Here is a 15216-nt window from a genome sequence, read left to right as displayed (position 1 = left end):
TGTCAGAGATCCCCAAAAAATGCATTATAGAAACATGAATGTGCATAGCTAATTACATACAGAAAAATGTGAAAATGGTCATTTGAAATCACTAAAGGACATGTTTCTGTAATTTTTGTATCTTAAAAGCAGCAGTTCATGTAATGGTGCTACGAAGATATATTTTTGTCAGTAGTGGGATAAATTACAGATGCTCTTTGAAAGCTGGTTGTCTGAAACAATTCATGTATTTATTTTTAGAAGTACATTTAGTGTTGATATTCAGTGAGAAAATATTTTGAAGGCATTTTGTATACAAGTATGTAAGCTTGTCTTTGTGAGCCTCTTGTTTGCATAGCAGCTGGCGTTAATATCAAATGTTGATATTAACAGACTTTTGTGTTCTGATTGTGTTTATCTACCAATGAGGCAAGTATACCAAGAACATTTTGTTTTCCAAAACTTTTTGACCACTGAAATTGAAAGGGAAGTGGGAAGTTTTGCATAACTTCAGTAACAAAGCATCTTCTGTAAACCTTAATAATTCTAACCAATGAGAAGGAAGTATCAGCACAAATTTAGAATTTGAGGGATCAAAGTCTGCAGTTTGTATATTTCTGGCAGTGTCTTTTCGATATCTGCTAAGTGATTGTAACAAAATGCTAGTTGCCACTGTAAAATATGCCATCAAAAATTCTAATGTGCAGTTTTCTTCCATCCTGCTGTGCCATGCTGACACAGTTGGAAGCCATTCCAGAATCATTGAAGAACATGCTGCTGGTTATGGATACAGCTGGTATTTTCCATTGTGCAGATTCAAGGACTGGTTATTCTCAGCTTTGGGAGATTACATGGGAGAGAATAGATTGTTTCTTGCCTCAACTGAAGGATGAACTCTTTAAACAAACTGTTATTCAAGGTAAAATACTTCCACTGCATGCTTACATCTGAGATTTGTTATCAAGTTCAAAGGTGTCTGAATTCAATGTTCTTGTGCACGAAAAGATCACATAGTACAAAAATGCAGGATGAGAATTATGCTGTATTCAATGCGATGCCGAAACTCCCAAATGGCTCATCAAAATAAATTACCAGAGTACTAAACCATGCAGTGACAAAGGCAATTTTATATTAATTAGCTTGCTTTTAGAAATAAATCTAATGATTCAGTCACAAAAGTGCTGAAATGGCATAACCAAATTATCAATTTAGGTCAAAGTTTCCTGAGCATCTTATTAGCATATTCCAGAGTTTAAAAGCTAGCACCATTTTCTTTAAGTACTGAAACTATCAAATCATTTATGCAGAAGAAAATATAATCATCAGTTTTTCATTTTTAATTATGCTCATTCTGATATGATGGATGCATTGCGAGGAACTGGAAAACAAATGAAGTTCTTGACATCATAATAAAAAATATACTCCTAAAAATCCATTGTCTAGCCTACTTGGAACTGGTGAAAATGAAGGAATCTGTATTTTTTATTTTTACTTGGGGAGCAGCAATGTTAATTGGTCCAAAACATTGAGAAGACTCTGGAGTGATAGAAATGGACAGTCATTTGCACCTGAACTTTCTCAAGCGTGTTTTGCCCCCAAAATCAGAATTATTTCATAATTATACCATTTCAGCACATTTTTAAACAGTTATCACTGATGCATTATTTTGTGGTTTATTTAGGACATGTAGTTACTATGGCATTTCTGAGCAGTTCTTTTAAAAACAAAACTTGTTTCCCAAACAGTTTTACTTCCAAACATATCCTGCAATCTGAAAGAATGCGGATATGATCAGAAATGAACAATGATAGCAATAGTTCAGAAATATATTAAAAGAAGCTGTATTTGTGCTTAATGTGAAAACATCTGAGGATTTTCATAATATCTCTGTATTTTCTATTTGTTGAAATATATATTCAAGCTTTTGGGCAGCTTCTCTAATGAGTCACCTGTTGAAAGTCCATTTGTACGAATGCTTGCACAATGTCACCTGTGAAATGGTTTCAGTATTTAATTAAATAAAGAACTACCTGTGATACTACTTGACCAAATGAAATGATTACATTCATTCATGCAATAGGTGATACAAAAAGTGACCTTATCTGATTTGTAACTATTTAGTTATTGTCACATTATTTTGCATTACTTGGGTTATCAAAGTTGACTTCAATAGAACTTCAGATTATGTTTACTAAATGTTCTTATACTATAGCAATCAATCTAAGATCAGCAGTTAGACCTATTTGCGACTCAGCAGAATAAATCAGTACAATCACATTGTTTAGAACATTACAGTGTGGAAACAGGCCCTTCGGCCCAACAAGTCCACACCGACCCGCCAAAGCGCAACCCACCCATACCCCTAACCTAATACTACGGGCAATTTAGCGTGGCCAATTCACCTAACCTGCACATCTTGGACTGTGGGAGAAAACCGGAGCACCCGGAGGAAACCCACGCAGACATGGGGAGAATGTGCAAACTCCACACAGTCAGTCGCCTGAGGCGGGAATTGAACCCGGGTCTTTGATCTCCAGGTTATTTTATAAAAGCTTAAATTGAACTTCAAGAAATGCTGATTTTGTCAAAATATGTTCGTTGTGGTTAGTTTCATCCCTTAAATCAGAAGATCAAGCTCTACTCAAAAATTTGGACAGGAACTAGGATGGTACTCTAATGCAATACTGAGGGTGTACTGTGTCTTTGAGATGTGAATTTAAATTAAGTCCTCGGATAAATTTAAAACAACTCCTAATTCTTGAAAGACCTTTTGCACAAACTCCTTATTAGGAATGTCCTTGTGATGAAGGCCTTATGCCCAAAATGGCACCGTGGTTAGCACTGCTGCCTCACAGCGCCGGAGACCCGGGTTCAATTCCCGCCTCAGGCGACTGACTGTGTGGAGTTTGCACATTCTCCCCGTGTCTGCGTGGGTTTCCTCCGGGTGCTCCGGTTTCCTCCCACAGTCCAAAAATGTGCAGATTAGGTGAATTGGCCATGCTAAATTGCCTGTAGTGTTAGGTGCAGGGGTAAATGTAGGGGAATGGGTCTGGATGCGTTTTGGCGGGTCGGTGTGGACTTGTTGGGCCGAAGGGCCTGTTTCCACACTAATGTTCTAAACAATGTGATTGTACTGATTTATTCTGCTGAGTCGCAAATAGGTCTAACTGCTGATCTTAGATTGATTGCTATAGTATAAGAAACCTGATTAGATGCCTTTGCAAAATTGAGCCAAAAATAAAAATAAATAAAAACTTTATGAAAATGCTTGATGTACTCCACAGATCCTGTCCTTGGTCCAGCGGCTGAACCATCATCTCCAAATCTAATGCAGCAGGTTAGCAGTGCACAAACGTCTATCCTCCCAGGCTCGGAAGCAAATCTATCTCCCAGTCAAATAACCGCATCAGAAAACCCTGCTGAGGCTAGTGCCAAAGGTGAGTAGGAGAGATTCAGTTCAATAATACCATCATGCTTGAAGCTAGTCACATCTTCCAGAAGTCTATATAATCATCAAAGGTTTTGCAGGGATGCTGTGGTTTTTTAATTTTATTTTCGTAGATTAGATAAAAATACTTCTAAATTAGAATCTAGATATAACAGCATCAGGTTACCATTTTCTTTTATTGATTCAGGGATGTGGTTTTCACTGACTTGGGTCACCATTTATTGTCAATTCCTATTTGGCCTTGAGAAGGTGTTGGTGAGTTGCCTTCTTGAACTGCTGCAGACCCCAGTGTACCCATAGTGCTGTTAGGGAGTTCCAGGATTTTGACTTGGCAAAAATAAAGGGATTGTGCTATATTTTCTTATTAGGATGGTGAGTGACTTGGGAGGGGAACTTGCAAGTGGTGGTGTTCCCATGTACCTGCTTCCCTTGTGCTTGTAGATGGTGGTAGCCATGGATTTGGAAGGTGTTAAGACATCATGGTACGTGTCTGCAGATAATCTTGTATTAAGTACACACTGCTATTACTGTGCATTGGTCCTGGAGGAAGTTTGTGGATCTAGTGCCATTCAAATGGCTGTTTTGTCCTGCATAGTCTTAAGGTTTGAGTGTTTTGGAACTGCATCTCGTACAGGCAAGTAAGGAATATCCAATCACACTCCTGCCTTCTAAGTGGTACACAGGCTTTGGTAGTCATGAAATGACTTAATTGCGATAGGTTTCCTAGTTTCTTGCAGCTACAGTATTTAAATGGCTTAATCCAGTTCAGTATGTTGTTAATAATTGGTAGAATGTTGATGGTGGGGATTCAGTGATAATAATGCTTTAAGGAGCAAGGGGTGATGGTTTGGTGCTCATTGCCTGGCACATATGCCATGCATGTTACATTTCAGTCATCACCTCATACCCTGGAAATTGTCCAGATCCTGCTGCGTTTTGTACATAGACTACTTAAAGTATTTGAGGAGTCATGAATGATGCCAAACATTGTGCAATCATCAGCAAACATTTCGTGACAAAAGGTCACTGGACTCAATGTTAATTCTGTTTTGCTTACTATGGATGCTTCCAGACATGCTGGGTTTCTCCAGCACTTTGTTTGTTGTGGAGATGTTGTTTTCCCCAAGTGGGAGAGTCTAGGACAAGAGGGTATGAGATTAGAACTTTCAAAAGTTGACTCGAGTAGACTGTTTGCAGGTAAAGGGATGACTGACAAATGTGAGACCTTCAAAAGTGTGATAACAAGAGTTCAGAGACATTATGTTCCTGTTAGAGCAAAAGGTACGGCTGGTAAGATTAGGAAATAATTATATTGACGTTCTAGTCAAGAATAAAAAAGAATCATATTAGGTTTAGTCAACAGGTATCAAGTGAATCTCTTGAGTATAAAGAGTATGGGGTCTTCAAATCCAGCAGTAGGGATTGTGTCATAAGAGTGCCACAAGCAAATGTTCCTTTTTTTTAAGGGGTAGTAAGTTTCAAAAATATTCTCATGAAAACCAATTTTTAAAGAATTACTTTCATCACTCTTAGTTGAAGACTTTGTTCCTTTTGAGAATCTCTAAAATTTGCTGTCTAATTTTGATTTATTTAATTTGTGTCTCAGAAACTGAAAATATACGTGTTGGAGGAACTCCCAGCCTTACGCCATTAACAACTCCAATCTCTACACCAGTGAAGATGAATGTTGGGCCAGAGAGTAATCAGTCACTACCCCAATCTCCATTAATTCTGCAGCCTCTTACTTCTTCACTGCAAGTTGGTGTTCCATCCATGCCTTTGCCTATTATACTTAATCCAGCTTTAATAGAAGCTACATCTCCTGTCCCACTGTTGTCCACCCCCTTACCAGCTACCACCACCACTGCATCTGAGGTAAACTAGACTGGGCAAGAATCAGTTCTTTTACACTTGCTTCAGAGAATAGTCTGTGCTTTTTGCTTACCCAGTTTTGTCAGTGCACTCTCATAACCGAATTCTTTCTGTCCATTTTTTTGTTACAGTTCACCTCTGTTTGAAATCAAAAACCACACACCCAGCTAGTGATTTTTATCAACAGCATTGCAGCTGCTCTTTCCAACTTCAGCTGTAGGAACGACATTATTCTTAAACATCTTAAAAGATGGGATGTTGGAGAACATCTGTAGTACACTGCAATTTTTTTCATTCTGCTTCAGTTAGCAGTTACCAAATTACTAAACAAAAATTATTTGTCTTGGCTATGATTTTCTCCCCCACCTTTCCCTGCCAACCCAACCCACACAATCACAGCATTGACTTAACTTATAAATCAGAATATGGACATTAAACATTGTTAATTATACTTTTTTGAGTGCAGCACAATATTTTAAAATGTAATTCAAAAGACTTTTTTGTTGCAGCCCCTTCTGTCACTTTGGCTGATCTGTTAACCAATTAAATTGTACAACAGGAGTCTGTCAGGTTGTACCACATAAAAGAATGGTAATGCAGAGAAAATTTAGTTATAATAAAATACAAGGTAGTTTTCATGGAAATCTGTGGCGAGGACAATTATTTTACTAAACTATTTCTACTTGTGAAACTCAGTGATCATCTTAGCACCATGGAATGAAGCTTGCTTCCTTTTCCAAGGCATGGTCTACATTTTTGTCTCACCACCTCTCCCAACTTTCAATTAGCACTATTATTAATCATTTGGCCTGTACTGAATGTTCTAGCTTTATTTATAAAGTCAACACTTTCTACACTGCACTCTAACTCTCAATAAATGTGATCTGGTTCAGAATTTTAAAACATTAACAACGTAAACAGAACTTTGCAGTAAAGATTAACTTGTACCACTTATAATATTTAAAGTCAATGAAACTAATAAAATCCTAGTGGGTATGTTGAGTCCCGCTTTATATTCTTGTCCCCAGACCTTTTGCCATGCTGATAGCCAAGATTAGCCATAAATGACCTACCATTGTTTACTCTAGGCATGAAAGGCCAAAGCTTGTGTAATTTGAGACCAACAATCTATATTTAAAAGTAGTTATATTACTTTGTTCCAGATTTTGTACATTTCAGTCTGATTTTAATTTAATGGTAATGTCTAGAAAATGTCAGCAGGATCTTCTATGTATCTGCAAACTTTCATGATCTGTTCCACTGTATTGTAAGGTTGGTTAAGAACAAACATAATAAAGGTAATGTATATAAATAAAGAATGGTTAAAATTTGAATGTACTTTTTACAGAGTAATAAATATCAAATATAAAGGAAATTTATTTGATTTGTTGTTTGATTTAACTAGTAAATGCTTGGCTCAGAGTTGTGACCTCTGACAAATGAAACATTGAAACTTCAATACTGAATATCGATTTGTGTAAAAGTCTTATCTTCATCTTTTGGACAAAAATTCCAAACTCACTGGTGCAAACCTCATTTGAAGGTAGCTGTTCAGCTATGCTTGGTAATACACAAAATTTATCACATCACTGATACACATTGTATTCCTAAACTTCAAATGACAAAATAGTACTAATAAAAACAACACCTACACAAGTTCAAACTTAGCTAATGAGATTGTAAAGTAGATGAATTCTGTAACTCCTGTTCAATTATTTAAGATAATGGGAGATTTTAAGATATTAGGACATCACAGATTAAGATGCAGGTCTACCACATCGTTATTGTTAGAAGATGAAGTTCCTAAATTATGTCAGTGAAAATTGTCAGAATTAACTCTCGGACTAATCTCGAAATAAGCAAGAAAATGAGGTATTACGGATTTCAAAGCCAACATTGAATGATATACAAGGTGTATTAGAGGAACAGTTTTGTACTGTGACTGAAGACCAAGATTTAATAACATCTGATTAAACATTGACAAAAGAATGGATACAGATTTGTCTGTACTGGACCACAGATGAGACCCTTAAGTTTTGATATGCCAACTCATGGTGCAAAATGTTTTGAGAGGAAACCGTTTAATGCAGATGACTGGCCATTAAAAGACCAGATTCATCAACATGCTGTTTATGTTCAATTGGACAAAGCTTAAGCTAATAGATATTTGACAGAAAAAACAATTCTCAAATTCACAATCATGATAGCATAGACAGGTGAAGGTACTTCAAAAATACAAGTTTGGACTTTGACACGGATTATGTAAAGAAGAAAACCTTATGTCCCAGGCTTCAGCCACATCTTGATGATGATGCTGAGGTTAGGTCACAAAAGTGTGATACTTCAGTGGAACTCTAATAGGAAGTGTTTATAGGGATATGGGTCAAATGCTGGCAAATGGGACTAGATTAGGTTAGGACGGGTTGGACTAAAGGGTCTGTTTCTGTGCTGTACATCGCTATGACTCCATGATCCCTTTGATCTAACCTGCCTTGTTCAACCATTGCATGTGTCTCTAACCAAGACACAGTTGTATAAAAAATGATTGGAGGAGACATTCATCAAGAAAGGCAGCATACAGAGCCGGACATTGGCAATCCTATTTCAATTGGTTGTTGAGACCTGGAATGGAGTCAAGACATTGGTGTGCAGTGCATTTCATGTGATTGACCATTTCTTAGGGAATGACATGGCTGACAACATGATTAATAAAGAAGTTTGTAAGGCAATTTTTTTTAGCGATGTGAATGTTACTCTCAAGATAGTGGTAATGAATTGCCTTGAACCACCACAGTCCAGTTGATAGATCCTCCCTAATAACATTGTGTGTAAGAATTCCAAGATTGTGAACCAACAACAGCGCAGACGGTGATATATTTCCCAGGATGGTGAGTGGCTTGGAGAGGAAATTGCAGGTGGTGGTCTTCCAATATATTTGTTGCCCTCGTCCTTTTAGATGGTCAAGGTAACAGGTTTGGAAGATGCTGTCGAAAGAGCCTTGATGAAATTCTGCGATGCATTTTGTAAATGGTACACTGCTGCTACTGTGTGAAGAAAATGGAAGGAGTGAATGAGGATGTGATGCCAATCAAGCGATCTGGATGGTGTCAAGCATTTTCTGTTACTGAAGCTGCACCCATCTAGATAAGTGGGGAGGATCCCATCATATTCCTGGTGGATAGGCTTTCAGACAATCAGACGTTACTTGCTGTAGGCAGATATTGTAGCCCCAGTAGTTGAATAGCTGGTCCAGTTCAGTTTCCAGTCAATTGTAATCCCTAAGATGTTGTTAATGGGGGAATTCAGTAATGGTGATACCATTGAATATCGTGGGATGATGGTTAGATTCTCTTGTTGGAGATGTTCATTGCTGGGCACTTGTGCAGTGCATATGTTACTTGCTGCCAGTCAGTCCAAGTTAGAATATTATTCAGATAGATTTACATAGTCATGGGCTTCAATATCTGACAAGTCTCAACATCTCCACTGCTGGCTTTACAATGGAAGAAAGGTCATTAATGAAGCAACCTACAACACTGAGGAGTTATGCAATGATGTCTTGGGGCAGAGATGACTGATCTTCAGCAATCCCAAGTGTTCTCTTTTGTGCTAGGTTTTTCTCCTATTTCCAGTGACTTTAGTTTTGTTTGGGCTTTTTCATGCCATACAGGTCAAATGCAGCCTAAGTGTCAAGGGCAGTTACACGTACCTCAGTCCTGGAGTTCAGCAGCTTTGGCAGAACCCCAACACTGTCAGAGAGCAAATTATTGCTCAGCAAGTGATGCTTTATAGCATTTATTTTACTTTACTGATTGAGCGTAGACTGAGGGAAAGGCAGGCTGCTTGGTTAGATCTGTCTTGATTTGTGTACACAGGACATACTTGGGCAATTTTTCCAATGCCAGTTAGTTGCCAATTGTTTGGCTCTTTTGAAACAGGTCTTCAGCACTGTTGCTGAAATATTGTCTGGGGCACAAACCTTGTAAGTAGTCAATGGCTTCAGCCATGTCTTGATATCACAAAGCAATTGCTTCTCCTGCCCTCTCAACAACATAAAACCCACTCTTTTCCAGCCTCCTCCAGTTCAAAGTGTTATATTAAAAAAAAAGACTCAAAAAAAAAAAGTTTCTCTTTCCACAGATGCTGCTAGATCTGAGTTTTTCCATTTTTGGTTTGTTTACTGCTACAAATTCTGAAGTAGCAAATTGATGGGAAAGGGTGATTTTTAACCTGCTGAATATTAGTTGTGTACGTAGGCTTTAAAAAGTCTCATTCTACTTTTACACATGTTCTCTACCTCAAGAATGATTAGAGATATTGTCAGAAACTGTATTCCAATATTACCTAACATGTTTGAGATTGGGTGTGCCATTAAGCTACATTTATTGATTCATGTTCTGACAACATTACCTCATTAATACAGCTGCCACCTGGGGAAGTAGTTCGCAATGACTATCTGGTGATATCTAAACTGTAAAGGTGCTGAACGTTTAAATATTGCAGGACAGCAGAGTGGTAATGTTAAATGTTGGTTTTCCCCTTGAATTAGTATACTTGGGAATTGAACCCTAGATAAAATGTTACAGTGAAATACATCTTTTTTCAGCAAGTTAAATTCTTTACAACCAAACTTCTATTTGAACATTTCTTCATTCTTTTAGCATACTTTAACACCAAGCCTAATCTTGTACTCCTCTCATATATTCCCAGAGTAGATTTATTTTTATCGTACATACTATGATGTAGTTAAGGTGCTTTCTTTACAATGCTGGAAATGTCAGTTCATTTTACCTGCATTTTCTGATAGTAAAAATGTCTGGTCCCCACAAATACAAAATGCTGTTGTAATGTGCCAATCTTAAATTTTGAACTATGTGGCTGAAATGTTTGCTTCACTAGAAATGACAAAAAAAAACTTCAAATCTTGTGCTATTGTCTTTTTAAAAAAATCTGTAACAGTCAAGAATTGTACTAAGAAAAACCACAAGTGCACAGTTAAATTTTTTTTAAAAAGAGAAAGTCAACACACTTTAGCATAATGTCAAATTAAGATTACACTAAACAATGTTAAATAGATGCATCCTGCATAACACTTATCCATAAGGACAAATCAGCTGCAGTTATGTGCAGCTTAAGTGCCATTTTCCACTTCAAAAAAAGTACTTAATGTCATGTCAGATTTGCTACATATTTCCTTATAATAGACTACCTTCCTATCTAATATCAGAACCCCAATACAAATCTTTTTTCATTTTTATTTTTTTTTAAAAAGCCACACTATCAAACTACAGCAAACAGATACAGAGAGACAATGCAGCCAACCTGCTGCTTCATTTGTTCCTTTACACACTGGAATGTAAAACCAATGCACTAGCTTAACAAAAAGGAAACTTAAAAAACACATACATGGAATCATAAAACAGTCTTCCACAAACCTTTTTTGAAAAGTTTTAAGTATCTGTAAAATCATCAAAAAAAAGAAAAAGATGCACAGTATCAAGGTTGTTTTCTGATCTCCCCCCCCCCCCTCCACTGAAGTAAATTTCAAACTTTTGCCTGCTTGGGAGGAGTTCTATAAAAAAATGTAATCAAAGTTCAGACTTCAAATTTCAGAATATGTTCTTGATAACAGCTCATAATTTGCACCTTCTCATTTACTTGTTAAACATACACACCCACACACGCGCACACAAATCTGTATTATCAGACAAAAAGCTGTTAAAATCCCCAGCTTTCCATTTTAAAAAAAAATTAAAAACACATTACTTTGTGTCAAGTCTTGCCATTTCCTGCACATAGATACCAATGCTTTCACTGTCGAATAAGACAAAAAATATGTTCTTCAGCGATGATGACGTTGTGTTAACAAAATAATTGGAGATGGCCTTGAGGATGAGCTGTGCTGCGATATGCTTTGGGAAACAATTTCTGAAGGTAAGAAAGCAAATGAACTATTACTTCATTTATTACACTTCATTTCAACATTACTACAGCAATAGACATGCTGAATGTGTATCAAAGACTCAAAAGGCAAAACTGTGTAATGCTTTGCAGATTGACAACTCCAGGATTGTACATAACAGCCTACTTATTGATTTATCAATTTGAAATTGGTAACACTAGACTGTTAAATGGATAGGCCAGTTACAACATTAATTAGAGACATCCCATTCTAGAAAACATAATATTGAGTGCACACAACATGGATTCATGTCAGACTACGAATACTTGGCAGTATTATCATGAACCATAATGAAGATTTATGGACTTTTAAAATTAAGAGTTTTGCTGTACTGATTAGGCAAAGACTGATGAGAACTTTTGAGAATTTTAAAAGAATTTTGGTCAGTTATAAATTTTTTACTCATGCAATTTGTATTCGAGATCACTGCATCTTTAAATAAGGAAGTGGTATCAGTTTTGGATTGTCATCAGGAGACAGTGTCAAAGTTCTCTAAAATAATATAAAATGCAAGGGACAAGAGCATTTTGCTATCAATTCACTGAAAAATAAGTATCCCAATTGCTTCTGTGAACAAAAACATTTGCTCGGGGAGTTTGCAAGTAACTAACCTTATTAAAAGGTTTAAATTAATGGACCCCCCCCACAAATGCCCAGCTGCATGAAAAACCTTTCGTTCTACCAAACAAAAATGTTGTTCCCAAATGCAATGTTGTTTGAGTTAGAACAATATAAATTTCTTGATGTCTTAGTTATTATTCAGGGTATCTATTTTGTTTCTCTGATTTTCCACAAAGGACTCCTGAGTGTCTGACCCAGGTTACAATTTTTGTACGGAGTGAGAAAAGCAGTTTTCTTCAGTGCCTTCCTGTCAATTGCAACTTCAGATTGACCAAAGGAGAAATAAGCACCAATAATACAGCAAAATTATCCATGACACAACAGTCTGACTGCTCATCGTCAAGTTTCATCCATGACGTTCACTTCTTTAGAACAATTTGTCTTCAGTCAAAGAAGCAGTACATGATTTAAACCACTTGCACTACTGCTGCATCAGTGCACAAACTCCATGGAAAATGTTAACAGTGGAGGTTTTCTATCATATTGGCTGTCTCAAATTATCTTCAGAGATGAGCAAGAGCCCATGTGGGAATCCAGTTCTGTATTTGGTTCAAGGCTCCACCTGAATCTCTCTGGGACCAATACCTTTAACCATTTCCAACTAGAACAGTGTTAAGCGTGCAGTATTACTTTAGTGTTTAGCAGACTCATGGCCATTATGTAATGCATCCAAGGACTGTCAGAATCAAGGTTAGAGGCCAACTCCGTGCCATAAAATGTGACATGAGAACACATTGTTGCTTTGAGCTCTGTCTAGAACATTCATGTTCAGGTCCAAAAATCTGCAGATCATGACAACAAAGTGACAGGTAACAAGAGGGGTTACCATCCTTGTCCTTCATATTTAAATGGCAGCGGGAAGACTAAGTATTGATATTATCTTTAGTTGGTACGCGTTTTGGTTTTGAAAAGCTACCACCTGTCCTACATCTATGTTGCAGTGGATCACCTCTAGCTGCACATTTGACCAATTCTAATCCATAGCCAAGTAGAAGCATTTGAACTGCTGCAAATAGTGTCAGACTTGCCTGAATTTTCAACAGCATAATTCTGTCAGATTAATATGTTTCATAACATTGCAAAGTGTTTACCCTGATCAACCATTAATGTCTTTTTAATAAAATGAAGGCTTTGAGGAAACATTAAGCAGTTATTTGGTGGATCAGAGTTTCTAGTTAACCAGTGAAATAGTTTTAAACAAGATTAAGGAATTACTGGGTATGAATAGTGGTGGTCTCTCAAAGCACCAAGTTTGGCAACCTACCTATCCAATAGTAATGAACAATCTTCAGGTTCAAGGATAATATTAAATATGTGCATGACCACCATAGTAGAAGCAGTTGAACATCCTACCTTGATTGGTTTGCAGACCGACCTGAAGCTCGAGAGCTGGTCCTGTCCATTGACATGGAAATCAACCCCAAAAGACAAAAGAGTTTATTATTAATTTTAGGAGGGGGGTGATCTACATTGAGAGATCCCACCGTGAAATCTGCATAAAATTACAGAACAGAAACAGGCCTTTTGGCCCAACTGATCCAAGCTCCACATGAGCCTTCTGCCACCCCATTTCAGGCACAGTTAAGTGGTGCTCTTCCAAAGGCATACCTTCAATTCAACTTAGTCAGCAACTGGAGGGGCAATGGGCTAGATCAGATTTGTGGTTAAGCTTAGTGCCAAAACCAAGTTGTTACAATTGTGTTTGTTAGGCAAAATAATTAGCAAAACTGGAATGTGTTAATGATCACTAGCAGAGTGCAGAAAGTTTGTTGCAAAGGATCTGTAATGTTTACTTGTTTACCTTTGAGAAGCGGTGACATTTAATATCAGAGTAAAGAATGAAGTATCCTTCACTTTAAGCTCAAAATGGAGACTGTGCTTAACAGTCTTTCTTCTCTACTTTAGAAATTTCTGTCTACAACCGTTTACAACAAGTTTTAATATTTATTTATGGGAGTGGGGTCAGTTAGCTCAGCCGACTGAACGCTGATTTGCTGTGCAGAATAATGCCAATGGCATTTGTTCAATTCCTGCACCGGCTGAGGTTATCATGAAGGACTCTCCTTCTCAACCTTTCCTCTCACCATAGTGATCCTTGGGTTAAATCACCACCACAGAAGCTGCCTTATGGTCCAGTAGGACTACAGTGACTTTACCTACTTTTTTTATGGCAGTAGTTGTTAATTGCCTGAAAAACCAACTAGTCATTTATATAGTTTCAGGAATCAAACTATGGTCACGTGGCAACTTTGTTTAAATTTGTGTCTGTTCTCATACCTTTCCCCGACTTTTAACTTCTTTCAACCTACGAATCATTGAAAACTCTGGACTCTTAGTTAATCCCCACTTCCTTCAGACATCCAGAATCCTGCAAGTTCTGCAATTCCTTTACCAAATTGATGTTCCTCCACCATTAAGGCATTGCTTAACACCTCATTGATGCTTGTTCCACTGTCTTCACCTTTAGGTCTGCGCCAGTTTTTATATTATTCTCCTATTAAACAGAGACTATTTGTTGTATTAAAAGGCACTATATAAAACATTTGTTGAGGCAAATATCAGAAATGACATGCATGACTTTAGGCAACTAGACCTAGCTGCAGACCCTTCTTTACTCCTCTCAACAAATAAGATTAAGTGGGACAAAATTAATGACCACATTTTAGGGCCAATTTAGGTGTGTCCTGTAAATCCAAATTCTACCCTAATTCCTCCCACGGCTTGAGATTGGGCAGCAGAGTGGCTCATTGGTTAGCATAGGTTCCTGGCACTGAGGCACCAGGGTTCGATCCCAGCATCAGGCAACTGTCTGTATCAAGTTTGCGTGTTTTCCCCATGTCTGGGGTGGGTTTCTGCCAGATACTCCAGTTTCCTTCCACAGTCCAAAGATATGCAAGTTCAGTGCATTGGCCAGGCTTAATTGCCCAAAGCGTTCAGGGATGTGCAAGTTGAGTGGGTTAGCCATAGGAAAACGTGGGTTACAGAGATGGGGTGGTGAGTGGGGTGCTCTTCGGGCTGAATGGCCTGTTTCCACACTGTAGGGATTCCACAATTCTATGAGACAGACTATAGGATGAGTTTACACTGCCTTTGTCAAGACATGGGACAAAACTACATTTAAAGGAAGATGTATTTCCGCAATGTTAGCCACAGGATCCTCAGGGAAAAGCAGAGAGTTTAACGATTTGTATCTTAAAATTTAGGCGATGAAACACCTTTATGAAATACATGGCCATCACCCTTCTGACAATCCAGGAAGTACAACTCTGGCCTATAGCAACTAATATGAAGAGTGTCTGCTTTCATCCAATTGCCAGGATCTTCTGCAGTTACA

At 37.6% G+C, this 15216-nt stretch overlaps 2 protein-coding genes across 10 annotated transcripts in view; one reads left to right on the top strand and one right to left on the bottom strand.

Annotated features, from left to right (window-relative positions):
* gbf1 (golgi brefeldin A resistant guanine nucleotide exchange factor 1) overlaps positions 1-6674 on the top strand; it is a 264652-nt gene extending 257978 nt beyond the window's left edge. For all 6 annotated transcript variants that reach the window (XM_087982453.1, XM_087982455.1, XM_087982454.1 and 3 more), the window contains 3 exons: positions 721-898; positions 3264-3416; positions 5034-6674. In XM_087982453.1, coding sequence (XP_087838579.1) covers positions 721-898; positions 3264-3416; positions 5034-5311 — 609 coding nt within the window. In that variant the 3' untranslated portion in view covers positions 5312-6674. The remainder of the gene's footprint in view (positions 1-720; positions 899-3263; positions 3417-5033) is intronic.
* A 3866-nt stretch (positions 6675-10540) lies between these two features.
* Positions 10541-15216, bottom strand: part of macroh2a2 (macroH2A.2 histone) — a 42538-nt gene continuing 37862 nt past the window's right edge. For 3 of the 4 annotated variants that reach the window (XM_043679187.2, XM_087982457.1, XM_087982458.1), the window contains 2 exons: positions 13236-13277; positions 10541-11227 (listed from right to left, as the gene is read on the bottom strand). In XM_043679187.2, coding sequence (XP_043535122.1) covers positions 11062-11227; positions 13236-13277 — 208 coding nt within the window. In that variant the 3' untranslated portion in view covers positions 10541-11061. The remainder of the gene's footprint in view (positions 11228-13235; positions 13278-15216) is intronic. The other variant, XM_043679189.2, reaches the window with a different exon arrangement.

This window comes from Chiloscyllium plagiosum, unplaced genomic scaffold (genome assembly GCF_037043375.1).
Source record: "Chiloscyllium plagiosum isolate Xiang-an unplaced genomic scaffold, Cpla_swu_hap1 HiC_scaffold_43, whole genome shotgun sequence".
Taxonomy (NCBI): Eukaryota; Metazoa; Chordata; class Chondrichthyes; order Orectolobiformes; family Hemiscylliidae; genus Chiloscyllium; species Chiloscyllium plagiosum.
This window is presented reverse-complemented; position numbering and strand designations above follow the sequence as displayed.